A 14,751-nucleotide genomic window follows, 5' to 3' on the forward strand; every position below is an offset into this window, starting at 1 on the left:
GGAAAACAGTCATTTTTGAGGCAGTATTGATATATGATGAAACGATACCTTTTTAGTGGTTATTTGAAACTCTTCTCCAACCAACCAATGGAGAAAAGCCTAAAACCATTATATCAGATCAAGATGCCAAAATGTCAAAGGCTATTTCTTTAATTAGTGATTCCAGAAACATTTCATGGATTGTGCACTTTACATATAAGACAGAACGATCTAAGGCATGTGAACCATCTATATCAAGAGAGTTCACATTTTTGTTTAGATTTTGAAAGAGGCATAGATCTACATGAAAAGGGAGATGAATTTTTGAATGCATGGAACTCTTTACTTGTTGAGCATAATGTTATGGAAGGTTTGTGGTTGCATATGATTTTTCAATTGAAGGAAAAAATGGGCATGGCATGTGTTCGGAAAACATTCACCGAAGGTATGAGATCTGAATCAAGACATAAGCTTCCTAGATTGAAAATGAAGAAGGCTCGTATGCTCGTCCAATCCGGAAATGTTTACACTCCCAAAACATTAGAGGAATTCTTATGATTGTCATAAATTTGAGACACATGGCCATCTTATGTAGTCATGCTTTGAAACTTTTGGATGTCATGAATATTAAGTTAATTCATGAACACTATATACTAAAGCGATGAACAAGAGATGCAAGGTTGGGAAGTAAATAAAGATTGGAAAGTGATGCATGTTGAATCAGACACGAAAGCCCATTTCATGAAGCGATACAGTGAGTTGTGTCCTTGAATGATTAAATAGACCAACGAAGCTTCAAAAACTCAACTTACACATATTTATCCAAGGTCTATGAAGAGTCCAGAAAAATATTTGAAGATATATTGGCCAAAAAATACGTGGATGGAGAATCAAGTGGAATGGTTCATGTAACTATATCAATTGCAATTGATGCAATTGACAACAACGCGGACACCGTTGTCGGGGCAAAAGGCATAAAGAAGAGATAATGTTCACGTTCTACCAAAAAAACAAGCTAAATCTTGGGTTGAGAAAGCACCTAGGAAGAGAAACAAAAACTTACACTCCCAAAAAAAGAGAAAATTAATCACAAGAAAATGTAGTACAATAGTTATCGGTAAGTGTTTTTCTTTATTTTCTTATCATTGTTTTAAATTTTGTTTAACCATATCATTCATTTCACTTTTCTTATATTATGCAGCAACCACTTGACTAAAATTCAATTTCTCTCAATTGAACTCAATGTCAAGCTACAATCCAAGGGACACAATGAAGCAAAATTGACACATTGGCATTTCATAACCTTTCTAAGAAAAACAAAAAATGATTGCTTTGAATGAAACAATACTATTATATAACAATACATAAAATATTACTTTTAAAGTAAAATTGAATTAATAGTGCCTTGAACATATAAAATGATAATGAATCTAATTTTTTTAAAGATACAATCAAATTAAGGAAAAAAATTTATGTGCATGATATGCATTGTACAATTATCAGCCACTGTACACTCTAAGACGACTAGTGATCCTGTGTCGACATATTGGACAATGTCTTAACCTTGATCCACAATCTCTGCAAGTCTGCATTCCAAAATATTGTATAACATATTGTTTAATCTTAACAATTATCAGCTTAATTGTTTCATTAATTACTCTAAAATAAAATGAATCAAAATAAGCTCACCATGTGCCCACATCCAAATGCCAAATCCTTTGCATTCGTCAGACAAACAGGGCAGCAGGCCTACATAATTCCATTGATCACATAAACCATCAAGCAACTTCAATGTTGACAGAAATAATTAGTGAAGATGTTATAGTAACATTTGATTTGATATATACTTACAGATTGATTTTGGTCATCTGTTGTTGAATTGCTATGTGCAGGCCGAGAGTAAGGTACAGGAGATGGTTTTGGAACTATTCTCTTCGCTCTTCCTGTTACACGTCTGTTATCAATTCATAGACACAAATATGACAACAAAAGTTAATTTCCATAATATCACTTGAAAGAAAAAGTTGCATTGTTATGCCGCACATATCAATGATATCATTAATAGAAGATTTTTTGTAGAATTGTTTAAGGTTTAAGATCGTACCCCAGTTTTTGTAATTCAACACATGCTTTATATTGGAAGGGAATCTCCATGAGAGCGTTAACAGCAAAAGCTGCTTCTTTTTCTGCTGCGCTTGTGTTTTTAGACATTATTTTTGTGAAGTTAACGAACTGCACAAAACCGAAATAATGTGATCAAGCGATGAAAAATAATGATCAGTTATCTTCACTTAAATATAGATCATTAGATTAATTCAACAGCTAGAGAGTTCGGCATAGATTATAGTAATACCGGATACGAATTCAAATAGGTTATTACTTGATACACACATTTTTATGGTTCTATTGTAATACCTGAAAATTGTCAAAATCGCGTGACGGAATTTTGTCATCAAACTTTTCCATGTCTTCCCAAGGTCCATCACCAACTCCAACCAGAACTATAGCAAGTGGATATTTACTGTATCATAAATAAGGAATGAACATTAATATATATTAAGCACATGAAACTGTTTTGAAATTATTGTAAAATCAGAACAATAGAAAAAAAAAAATGCGTCTTATTAGGCCCTAAATAAATAATGAAGGAAAATGATATATGTAGCGAAAATTTCACGTGAAATCATCCCCAGCCCATGTATTTCCAACTTTCAAGTGTTTTAATTGGCTAACCATTGACCCCATCCACGCGAAAACGTTAAGTGGTTAAAACTTATTTCGCTATGCAATCATGATACAATTGCTCGCGATGCATAGCACTCCTCAATAAAAAAACGTATGTGCATAAAAAAATGTATACCTTGCATCAGCAATTGCTTTGATTGTCTTCTTTTCTTGAGGACTGACTTCATTATCTACACCTTTTGTAACCTTAAAATCCAACAAATTAATATAAGTCAGAATCATATGCAAACAGTTGAAGAAATTAACTAAGGTAACATTTTAAATATACCTGACCGTCTGCAATGATAACCAAAACATGAAATTGGCCATGACTTTTCTCGACTATGTCTATGGCAGCCTCAATCACTGGAGCATAAGAAGTTGGTCCTTCACACAAAATCCAATTATATTCCTTCAGTCGTGTATCTTAAACCAGATATTAGTCTTGATTTATCTCAAAGATATATCAAATAATTCTAGATGTGCATCAAAATTTATACACATGATCGAAACGCTATAAACTTCAACACATCCAATTATGATTTTTGTAATACATAGTTTTCAACACAAAAGCGGTTTACACCTAACTTTTACAACATAGTAAAAATGATAGATTGCAATAAGATTATAAGAATAACACTACCAAAAAAAAAAAGTGAAGATGATATAATAATGACCTGAGAGTTTCAAGTTTGGAACTATGTTTTTGTAGCAAGCCAAAACTTCTTCAAATCCATGGCATGGTGAATGATCACTATGAAAGCTGAATACTTCTTGATCATGTGTGGTAGCTGTATATATAATGGTAAAAGTTGAGCCATAACTTGAATTGCAAAAAACATTAATTACATTCTTTTTACATATTCTACTCTAAGGACACTAGATCTTACCATCACCAAAGCCAAAGCATGGAATCAAGTTGTCTTCATCAAAGGGAGCTAAAGTCTTGCCAACAATTGATATGGCCTTCTCATATGGGTTTGGTGTATCTCCAATTGCATGCAGGCTTTTCTTATTGAATGAGATTTGGCCTTCAAAAAAAAAGGGATGCATTGGCTTAATAACGGAACACTTTGAGAAAAAAAAATATGTTCAAGCTGAAATTATAATCAATGTTTTAAAAATCGAACCATGAATTGATGCTATCGATGGTCGGGTTATAATTAATTTGAAGGTTTCAATCAAGGCTTCATCCTTTTTGAGCAGTTTAAAACAGTTGAACCATGACCTCGAGAAATATCGTCGGTTTGATGTTGATTTGATTTTAAAAACATTGATTATAACCAAAACCCTCAAACCATATTATAAAGCAAGCTTTAGCTCCTAATCATGCCTATAATTTATAATATCATTGATGGAATCACTTGACTAAATTTTGTTCATGTATTACAACTTACCAGTCCACTCATTACTCTTTGTAAAATCAATTCCAAGGATGAGATTTGATGACTCTAAACCTTCTTTCCTAAGTGCTACAATAACCTATAAAAAAGGACAATGAAAATTAAATAAAATCATCTACAAAGTACACATTGCCAATAACATGATAGCTTAAAAGAGTTACAATTCAAATATGATTACTACTTAAAAGATCTAGTTCAATTGTGAATTTTTTTTTAAATAAATTGGAAGGCCGAACTCATTCCATATGAGAAAAAATTATTTTATTTTATTTTTTTTATAAAAAATGATAATTTTTACTTTATTATTACATGAGTTGAGATCCCTTCTTTTCCTCAAGAACGATAAATGTAGAGTGTACAAAAGCATCACTGTGTTTGTTTGGCATCCCAACTTTGGCCCGAAACAAACAAAAATTATATAGTGTACACTAAAAAAATTTATTAAAAAAAATTAGGTAAACCAAACATATGCCTAGTGATTCTTAATATAGAGTGTCCTTTTAAAAAAAGTTGTTCTTACAAATTAAGCAAACAATAACATGCTTCACCATGTCAGAGGCACTAACAATTAATTCCATTAACAAACACTTTCGTTGAATAGTTTAAAATCGTCAAACCCTTTGCTGATAGCTTAATTTGGATCTATATACTTTTTTGTTTTTATCAAAATGGTAAACTTTTATTATTAGTAAACAGCCTTAACATATAGTAGACGAGTAGACCAAAATATTTTCATTTTTTTCTACTTTTTTAGACTTCTGATTTATATATTTACATATATAAAGTTTCATCTTCAAATTTGCTTTAGACCAACAAATATTGGATCGGCACTAATTTTGATATACAAATTCTGAATCAAATTTTGTTTTTTCTTTAAAGAACTTCCCTAAATTGTACTATAAAAAAAAATAACACTACTAAAAATTAAAAACAAAACAAAGAAAGAGAATGAAGCAGCAAAAGAAAAAACATGACGGTTAGGTTTTTTTGATGGTGGTCGGGGTTTGAACCCCTAACACGACGGTTAGGTTTATGAAGACATGTAAAGTACTCTTACAAATTCTTGATTACTATTTAATAACAGTAACTAGAGAGACAATAATTATAACTTTGATAGGTTACTTTAGCAGAGGGACGGTTAGGTTATTGGTTCAACTATCTTCTCTAACATTCTAATTAATTAATAATTACTAATATTTGTGGTTAAATAATAATAGAGAAACATATATACTCCCTCCGTCTTAAATTATAAGCAAAAAAATTCATTTTCTTTGTCCTAAATTATAAGCAAAAAAGACCAACTTTTATCATATTTAATTATATTTTTTCAAAAAATTATCTTTTCCAAAGGAAAATTAAATGCAAAGTGCATTCAATTTGCTCTCTTTTTCATTTTCTCTATAATCAACTACCAATGAAAATTGTTTTTACATCTTCCTATAAAACTTATTTTAAAGATAACACAAAAAACTATCTTACAAACTACCATGTTTTAGTTTTCTTAATAAATGTGATTTTTTTTTTTTTTTTGCTTATAATATAGGACGGAGGGAGTACCTGTTCAAGAGTTGTGAAGTTATCTTGAATCAAATCATACTTCTTGAGAGGTTTCTTGGTGTTTGAACTTTGTCCAGAAATAACTTGTCGTGGTAGTGGTAATGGGACAGGTTTGTGAATTGGAAAATTAGATGAAGAGATTCTTTCATCTCTTCCTTTAGGATCATTCCTAGTATCTTGATGCTCATGCTTTTTGTTTTTACCTAAGAGGTTACCCATAGCATCAATTCAACTAGCGTTTCTCTACATATTGAAAGAGAGATGTATATATATACACGTAATGGTAGAAACGAAATACAAACGAAGGTGCAACCCGTGTGTTTCCTAGAAAATCATGTTAACAAAAAAGGGGTGAATTTTAAAACGAAAAAAAATAAATTATAATTGCTAATTACTATATTGGTATTAGATTCTATTCTTATTGGCATTGGGGCTTTATTTTGCTTTTTAGCTTTGTAAAATATTTAGTGTTTAAGTTTTTATTTTATTTTATTTTTTGACATAAAGAAGCTTATAACTTTTTATTATTTATCAAAGTAGTTATACAATGTGGAATAATATATGTGGAATAATTGTCCTCGTGAACTTAGTTCAGTTGGTAGAGACAATGCATAATATATGCAAGGTCTGCGGTTCAAACTCCGGCCACCACAAAAAAAAAAAAGTAGTTGTAAAATGTGGAATGTTATGATGAACTTCGAAACTAGCATGATTTAGTGCTCCCTAGCTAAACTATGGGCGGCTCTATTGGCTTGTCTTCTAATGAACTTCAAATCAGAGTTCACTAAATCAATCATCAACAAGTGTCTACAATCACGAATTATAGCCATAAAATCATAGACAATGTCCCCTTGGTAGATACTATCTGCCACAACTTTGGAATCAATCGTCTAAGACTCTTGGTCTGCTTTTGTTCATGGCAGGCAAAATTTAGATGGTATTTTAATAGTTAATGAGATGGTTAACAAGGCTCGTCGTTTGAAAAAAGAGTTGTTACTTTTCAAAATAGACTTTGAAAAGGCTTTTAACTCTGTTGACTGGCAATACTTAAATGTTGTTATGCACAAGATGAATGTTCCCAAGTTATGGCGTAAATGGATTATGGAATATGTATCACTACAACTTCCACTTCTATCCCAGTAAATGGAAGTCCAACAGATGAGTTCCAATTTGAACGACGACTTCGCCAAGGTGAATCCTTTTCCCCGTTTCTGTTCTTAATTACAGCGGAAGTCCTCAATGTTATGATGAATGCTCTTGTCAATGTTTGCTTTTTCTTCAACTATCAGGTGGGTCGAACTGATATTGTTCGTATTTCTCGTTTGCAATTCGTTGACGATACTTTACTTGTTGGAAACAAAAGTTGAGAAAATATTCGGTCTTTAAAGGCCTTACTTCTGCTTTTGGAGGTGGCTTCAGGCCTTAAGGTCAGTTTTCATAAAAGCATGCTTGTAGATGGTAATGTTCTGAACAGTTGGTTAAATAAGGATTCTATAGTTATGAATAGCAAAATTGGTCATCTTCTGTTCATGTACCTAGGTCTTCCAATTGGAGGTGACTACCGAAAGCTCAATTTATGAAAACCTTTGGTTGAGAAGGTTAATTCAAGACTGTCTGGATGGAAGAGTCACAATTTATCTTTAGGTGGTCGTTTAGTTCTTCTGAAGTTTTTTCTATCCTATCTCCCGGTTTAATTCACTTCCCTTGAATCTATTTTTAATTGTTTTTTTTTAAGTAGGATGGAGGTCTATGGGTCAAGATTCAAGAAGATTAGGGAGTTTAAATTTTCTTTACTACACAAATGGTGTTGGAGGTTGAGGCAGGAAAAACGTTGTCTGTGGTATAGTGTTTTAGCATCGCGTTTGTAAAGGGTGGATCTCTAGGCGATGGGGGGAGAATAGCTTCGGTGTGGTGGAATGATTTTCTTACCATTCAGAGAGGTGATGGTCAGGGGGTTGGTTATTGCTTTACCGATCATATTCGGTGTGAGGTTGGGGATGGAGTGAAAACTTTATTTTAGTGGGATCCTTGGTTGGAAGAAGGAATTTTAAAGGATAAATTTAATCGCCTTTTTTATCTTTCTGATAACAAATTGACAACTGAGGCAGACATGTTTTTGTTAGGATGTGGGGATGGAGGAGAGGCTTGGAAATGTTGTAGGAGATTGTTGGCTTGGGAGGAAGAATTGGGGAGGGAATGTTGTGAGCTTTTATTACCGATTGTTTTGCACGCTGATATGAATGAAAGATGGATTTGACAACTTCATGCCTCTTCAAAATACAATGTTACTAGTGTTTACAATTTTTTGACATCAAGGGATTAACCTCCAAACAATGATGACAATTCTATTATTTGGCACAAGAGGTTCCTCTAAAGGTTAACATATTTGCTTGGCGTCTTTTGTGAAACCGCCTTCCAACAACTGATAACTTAATCAGGCAAAGGATCCTTCAACCAAATATGTTTTTTGCTCAAGAGGTTGTGGCTCACAAGAGGATTCTGGTCATTTTTTTGACCTGTGACTATTTTGGACAAATTTGGTATGAAATTTATAATTGGCTTGGAGTGGTTTCAACCAAACCAGCTCGAGTAAAGGATCACTTTCTTCTTTTCCGATCGTTGAGCTGCTTCTCAAAAAAATTTTGTTCTGCTTTTTATTTAATTTGACTTTCTTCCATTTGGATTATTTGGCATGACTAGAATGCAAGATTTTTTCAATAAAAAGGAAATTCAATCATCCAACTTATAGATAAAATTAAGCTTCAAACCTTCTAGTGGTTGAAGGCAAATCATCATAATATATGTTTGCTTCTGTATTTTAAGTGTTCATGCATCAAGGCCATATCGTTTTTTTACCTTTGATAATCTGATGTAACACACACTTCTTTTTATCTTAGTTCTTCTATAACACTCCTTGTGCTTGAGAGACTTAGCTTTGGCTAATAATCCATCCGTCACATAATAAGTGAGTCTTGTATAAAAATAATATTGTCCTAAAATATCTGACTCATTTCACTTTTCAATGCAATATTAATCACTTTTTTTCCAATATTAATCACTTCTCATTCAATATATTCTACTTTGCATTTGTGATAATGGTAAATGCACCAATAATTGACAAAAGAAGACTTAAAACCATTTCTCTATCTCCTTCACCAATACATTTTTCTTAATAGTGTGAAATGAACAAAATGCTCACTTAAATTGGGACGGAGGGAGTATATTTCCTTTTAACTACTTAAATAAAAACTTTATACGTCAAAAAAATCATAATTGTAAATTAATACTCAAATAAATCATGATAATAAAATATTTTAAGACCTTTCAAAACACTAATTTTAAGGTAAAGGATACAGTCCAAATACATCATATAATAACGTATTGATATCCAATTATGTTGACACCTTTTTGTTTTTTTTTTTTGGAAGGAATGTTGACACCTAAATGCGGTCATTTATCATTTCCAACAACTTAATAAATATATTAAAATAAAATAAGAAAAGTAGTTTGCGTAACTAGGTCAAAACCAAATTTTGATTGACTGCAGTCATAAAAATGACACAGTAACACAATCAAACAAACTACAGTCATCTGATTAAATCAAGGGTGCAAATTCAATTTCTCTCAGCCCACTACATTAGGGTAGTAAAAACAAAACGCCTCTTTGTAATCTTCTTTCTTTCCTATTTTACCCTTCATTTAAACTATTTTATTTACTATTTCATCCTTTTATTATATTATTTAAATTATTAATTAAAGAAACCAAATACATTAAAATGGAAACTACAACACTGAACAATATTATACATAAAAAAAAAAGAGCTTATTTAATTGTTTTTAGGTAACTTATTTTAATCTTACTTGCCAAATATATTTAATCATAATTGGTATTTTATTTTTGAGTTTAATGGTGGTGAGTTAACAGTCCAAAACAGTTTTGCACGCACAACCAATCAAAATATTCTGAATTGCCACGTTTGGTCCATATGAATTAAAATCATTCATTGATGTGGTGATTCTAAATGTTTTGATTGATTGTATGTGCAAAACTGTTTTGGACTGTCAACCCACCACAATTAAACCATTTTTTTCAAAACGGTTTAACCGAGCGAAAAAAAAGGTTTTGCACATAAGTTTTTAGTCCTTATAAATACAGTGAATTTTAATTTTAGTTCATAAAATATTAAACTGAATATTTTTATCCTCACAATTTTTTTATTTTGTTTTTGGTCCTTAATGGCCCATTATATTCATATGAATGTCAAAATTATAATTCTTTTATGTTCAAATTGTATTCATGTTATATCCGTTCATTATGTTTCTTCAAAAAAAAAAAAAAAAAGTCTGTTCATTATGTTTAACTTTTATATATTCATATTATGTTCAAAAAATAAAAAAAAACATGTCAAAATTATATCAATTAGGGACCAAAAACAAAAAAAAAATGATGATGATGATAATATCTCATTTTATTTTTTAGGGACTAAAATCCAAATTTGACATATTTATAGGGACGAAACACTTATTTAACCCGATAAAATATTTTGATTTTATTATAACTCGTTTTACAATTTCAATACATTATTAATATTACAAGTTGATTAATGATAACCCGAAAGTTGTAGCTGGACTAAAAGTTTTTTTTTTTTTTTTATCATATCCTTTTCCATTTATTAGTCTCTAATTTTTTCATTCTTTTAATCTATTTTTTTCTCGTATAATTAATGAACGATAATTTTATAAAATTATTTATACTTTATCTTTTCAATACAAAATTAATTACATTTTTTATATGTGTGAAAATATAAAAACAACTTATAATAAAATAGGGAAAGTGTAAATTGCTAAGATATGATATGATTGAAAAAAAAATTAAATACTATAAAATATGTAAAATATTAAAGAAAATCAAATATATTTTACGATTTTTTTTCAAGTAGTTTAATAGGATCCCAGTTGACCTTGTGAAGAGTAGAAAATTCAGGATTTGAATTCAAACATATTTGTCTCAATTTAACTTGCTAGCTGAACTGACAATGACTCTTTTATGTAATTTAGTTACACATATTTGTTAATTGTGAAACAGGTAGGACATAGAATAAAATAAGTAGCTGTCCAAAAATAGCCAATGTCCCAATTATGGAATTATATGACTTGACACTCTTGCTTCAAAAAATGACTTGACACTCCACACGTATCAACTAACTTAAAACTTACGGTCAAGTAAAAATATTTTCTATACATTGACTTCATATTTGAATTATAGTGTTGAGGAAAGTTCATAGAGAGTCTAAACTACACACAAGCGGGACATAGTCTAAACTAGTAAAAAACAACAAAAACGAACAACCCAACAAGGTAAAGGGCTATGAAGCGTAAACTCCGACACGGATATCTAATACGATACTAACACGGATAAGTTGACACTGTTAATGTAAAAAATATAGGACACCGACACCGCTACGTATATGTTAATTTATTTAAAGACGGTCTAAAATGAAAACTAAAATACATATATAAACATCTAACTTGAGAAATTTATTTCATTAAAAAAAGTTCTCCAACAAGATATCATAGTATTTGACCTTTATTTATTCATCTACTGTAAAAAAAAAAACTAAAAATGATATAATCAACTATAATGTACATAACCCCTAATTGATCAACATTTTTCAAAACATATACAACTCTTGTATCTATGGCATGTGAAAGCAAAAGAGAAAAAAGTAGTTGTAAATATTTGTGTAAGTTTTCCGACACGACTCGTATATGAATGTTATATAGGTGTCAGACACTTCAAATATATTATGGTATGCTTTATCTCTCAAGTGTGTCATTCAATAGTGGGTTACAATCCACTTTTATGGTGAAATTAAAACCCACCCAACCGCCTCAGAGCCACAAAAAAAAACTAAGAGCATGTTTGAAATAGTTTTTGTTTTCAATTTTTGAAATATATAAGTCCTCTTCTCACAATAGTTATCCTTTTATATGTTTTAGTTTTAGTCCCTAAAACTAAAAAAAATTCAAAACAGTTTCCAAAACTGTAATTTTAAAAAATAGTTTACCAATTTTTTTTTTAATTTTCAAGTTTTTAAAAACTAAAAAAGAGTTTTTGGGAAGTGTTTCAAACATGCTCTTAGTCTCTGCCTCCTACGTTGATAGATTACCAACACACCCAATGGTTTTGAATATGAACAAACTAATTTGTATAAAACACACTACTACAAAAAACCCCCTTTAATAGCGTTCCTTTGAGGCATTTAATAACGCTTGTGAAGTGCTAACAAAGCCCCTGCTATTATAGGTCAGAACCCCTACAATAGCGTTTTCTAGAACACAATTAAATAGCAAGGTTTCAATAGTGCTTTCAGAAAAGCGCTAATATAGCCTTATTTTTGTTCTATTTTTAAACATATGTTTCTTAGCGCTTTTCGGAAATCGCTATCTTAACTATCCCTCCTTTATATAAAGCCGTGCTGTTATAAGCTTTTCTTTTTAAATCTTGCATTCGAAAGTTCAATAGTGCAACAAATTAGCAAATCAATCAAACATCTCATTCCATCCATTGATAAAAAAATAAACACTAGTAATATGTTCGTCGAAAACTTGGTTACAAAATAAATCTCATATATTAATCAATCCTAGAGAAGGACATTTAATTTACAAAACTAAAATTGTAAGGCTAGTGCACATATAGCAAAAGTAGTCGCAACCAACAAAAAAAAACCAACTGCAAAGGTACTCATGTCAAGCGATCCAACGTCTAGAGGTTAAAGCTAACTCTAACAAATGATTTCCTGTGTCATATGGAAGGAAATTTTGTATTTGATTTCCAACACATAACCCACATGCCTAACATTTTATCTCTCAACCTTAATAAAAATGATAGAGTTAACTAACCTGATTCACGAGAGATGAGGATATTCAACGCAAATGCTCAGTGAAGAATCAATAGAAAAAATCAGAAGCACGAAATATTCTACAAGCACAAGTAAACCAACAAAAAAAAACAAAGAAATGAACTCAGTTTAGATTTATCAAAGTTAAGTATAGATAAAAAAAACCAGTAAGTTGTGCTTAACTTTTCTTTATAATACGCAAACGAACCACAAATAATGTTCACAGAGTACTAATTTACCTTTTCAAGTTTCCTTTGAGTGACAAGTTGAACCTACCGTGCGAGGATATTCAACGCAAATGCTCAGTGAAGAATCAATAGAAAAAATCATAAGCACGAAATATTCTACAAGCACAAGTAAACCAACAAAAAAAACAAAGAAATGAACTCAGTTTAGATTTATCAAAGTTAAGTATACATAAAAAAACCCAGTAAGTTGTGCTTAACTTTTCTTTATAATACGCAAACGAACCACAAATAATGTTCACAGAGGACTAATTTACCTTTTCAAGTTTCCTTTGAGTGACAAGTTGAACCTACCGTGCTTTTGAAATTTTGATTTTGCGGAGAGTTGTGCTTTTGCTGAAGATTGGGGAACAAACATGACATTAAGTATATACTGTCCAACTCAACATCAACATATGAGATAAAAGACAAAGAAATATCATTGATGGTGATGATGACTCAAGCAACCATAGGTATTAGTTCTGCCATTCATTTTATAAAAAAAGTTTAGAAAAGAAGTTTGAGTATGATTATAAAAATCTGGGAAAATTTATAAATTTGGGGAAATAAAAAAGAGGAACAAATAAATTTGGGGAAATAAAAATGGAATGTTTCATTATAAATTAATGATGATAAATATGTTTCTTAATTAGGTGATAGAGAGTATTTTGTGTATATTAATTAATTTGGTGATAGTTTTAAATCTTTCGATTAAATGAAATGAATGGATAAGATTTGGTATCAAACAAATTTTGAGGAATAAATAACAACCGTTAGATTAAAATGTGTGGCTGAGATTAAAGATAGGTTAAGTATCAAGGGATACAGGAAAACCCACACGCGTTTTTATTCCTACGCGTTCTTTCTTCTTCTCCGCCTTCACCACAGGTCCCAAACCTCCTTCCTAAATCAACAAATGGCTGAACAATTTTGATAAAAATAAAATCTTAAGGAGAAGAAGTGGTGTTGTTGACACCCTTATTTCCCCAATTTGATAACATTATTTTATTCGTAAAATCCAGAACAAGGAAATTGTGAAATTAGAAATTGATATTTAGTCAAAATCTGAATTTGAAATTAAATTGGAAACCCTTGAAATTGGATCCGTGGTCATGGTCCTCCAAATTACTTTAATATCAATTTATATATATTAAGTTTAAGAAGATAGATTGCAGGAAGTGAATGAAATAAATTGTTGAACAATTTTGCATATGAAGGTGGATTGGAAAAGATGAGAAGGGAATGATTCATAAGATTGGATAGACTATGGAGAGACACATGTTTTGTTTAAAATAGATCTTTTAATCTCAGCCATACATTTTAATCTAATGATTGTTATTTATTCCTATCATTCTCACATAAATATGTTATTCTCATTTGATATGCCCCATATATATATATATATTTTAAAGAATTCTATCATATATTTGAAGTCTTCTGAAAATTTTAGGATGCTCTTATTCTATGAAATATTTTGTAAATATTTTACAAAGAATATTGCTATTTATTTAGAGAGTTTTTATCAAGAAATTGTCTCAACCAAATAAATTTGTTATTTGGCGGAAATCAAGGGAGGTAATAGTGTGTATTTAAGGAAAAGTGTTAACAAATACACTGTCTTAAAATTTTCTTGATAAATTTTGTCACTGTATCTATCAATTTCCTTTTACAAAATATTTATAAGCAGGACTCTTGATGAACTTTAAGTACAATTGAGTTTTACCATAAATAAAACTCCCTAATCAGGACTCTTGATGCACTTTAAATAAAATTAATGTTTACCATAAATATAAATACGCGTGTACTATCAGTCAAATAATAACCATAATCAGGACACTTTTTTTTTTTCTATGAGAAAATAACCAGGACACTTATGCGTCTATATTTTTTGACATTTACTTATTTTATTTTATGTCTCTCTTTTTTTTGAACAAATTAATTTATGTCTCTTAGTAGTTAGTA

General features: G+C 30.6%; 1 protein-coding gene across 1 annotated transcript; it reads right to left on the reverse strand.

Annotated features, from left to right (window-relative positions):
- Window positions 1-1,306: 1,306 nt before the first annotated feature.
- Window positions 1,307-5,929, reverse strand: LOC25486892 (E3 ubiquitin-protein ligase RGLG4). The gene is made up of 11 exons (XM_013608720.3): window positions 5,664-5,929; window positions 4,101-4,185; window positions 3,594-3,734; window positions 3,381-3,494; window positions 2,993-3,090; window positions 2,840-2,910; window positions 2,395-2,500; window positions 2,084-2,211; window positions 1,831-1,933; window positions 1,669-1,728; window positions 1,307-1,565 (listed from the first exon to the last, which is right to left on the reverse strand). The coding sequence occupies exons 1-11, from the start codon at window positions 5,880-5,882 to the stop codon at window positions 1,479-1,481; spliced, it is 1,212 nt and encodes a 403-aa protein (XP_013464174.2). The 5' UTR covers window positions 5,883-5,929; the 3' UTR covers window positions 1,307-1,478.
- Between the last annotated feature and the right edge of the window lie 8,822 nt (window positions 5,930-14,751).

The sequence above is a fragment of the Medicago truncatula genome, chromosome 2 (genome assembly GCF_003473485.1).
Source record: "Medicago truncatula cultivar Jemalong A17 chromosome 2, MtrunA17r5.0-ANR, whole genome shotgun sequence".
In the NCBI taxonomy this organism is placed as follows: Eukaryota; Viridiplantae; Streptophyta; class Magnoliopsida; order Fabales; family Fabaceae; genus Medicago; species Medicago truncatula.

What these genes read in the sequence shown, in the direction of transcription:
- LOC25486892 (XM_013608720.3), bottom strand. Translation starts at nt 5,882, where the DNA reads ATGGGTAACCTCTTAGGTAAAAACAAAAAGCATGAGCATCAAGATACT. An exon ending in CAGATGACCAAAATCAATCT is followed by an intron (nt 1,729 to 1,830) that starts GTAAGTATATAT and finishes GGAATTATGTAG; the next exon opens with GCCTGCTGCCCTGTTTGTCT. An exon ending in CATTTGGATGTGGGCACATG is followed by an intron (nt 1,566 to 1,668) that starts GTGAGCTTATTT and finishes TTTGGAATGCAG; the next exon opens with ACTTGCAGAGATTGTGGATC.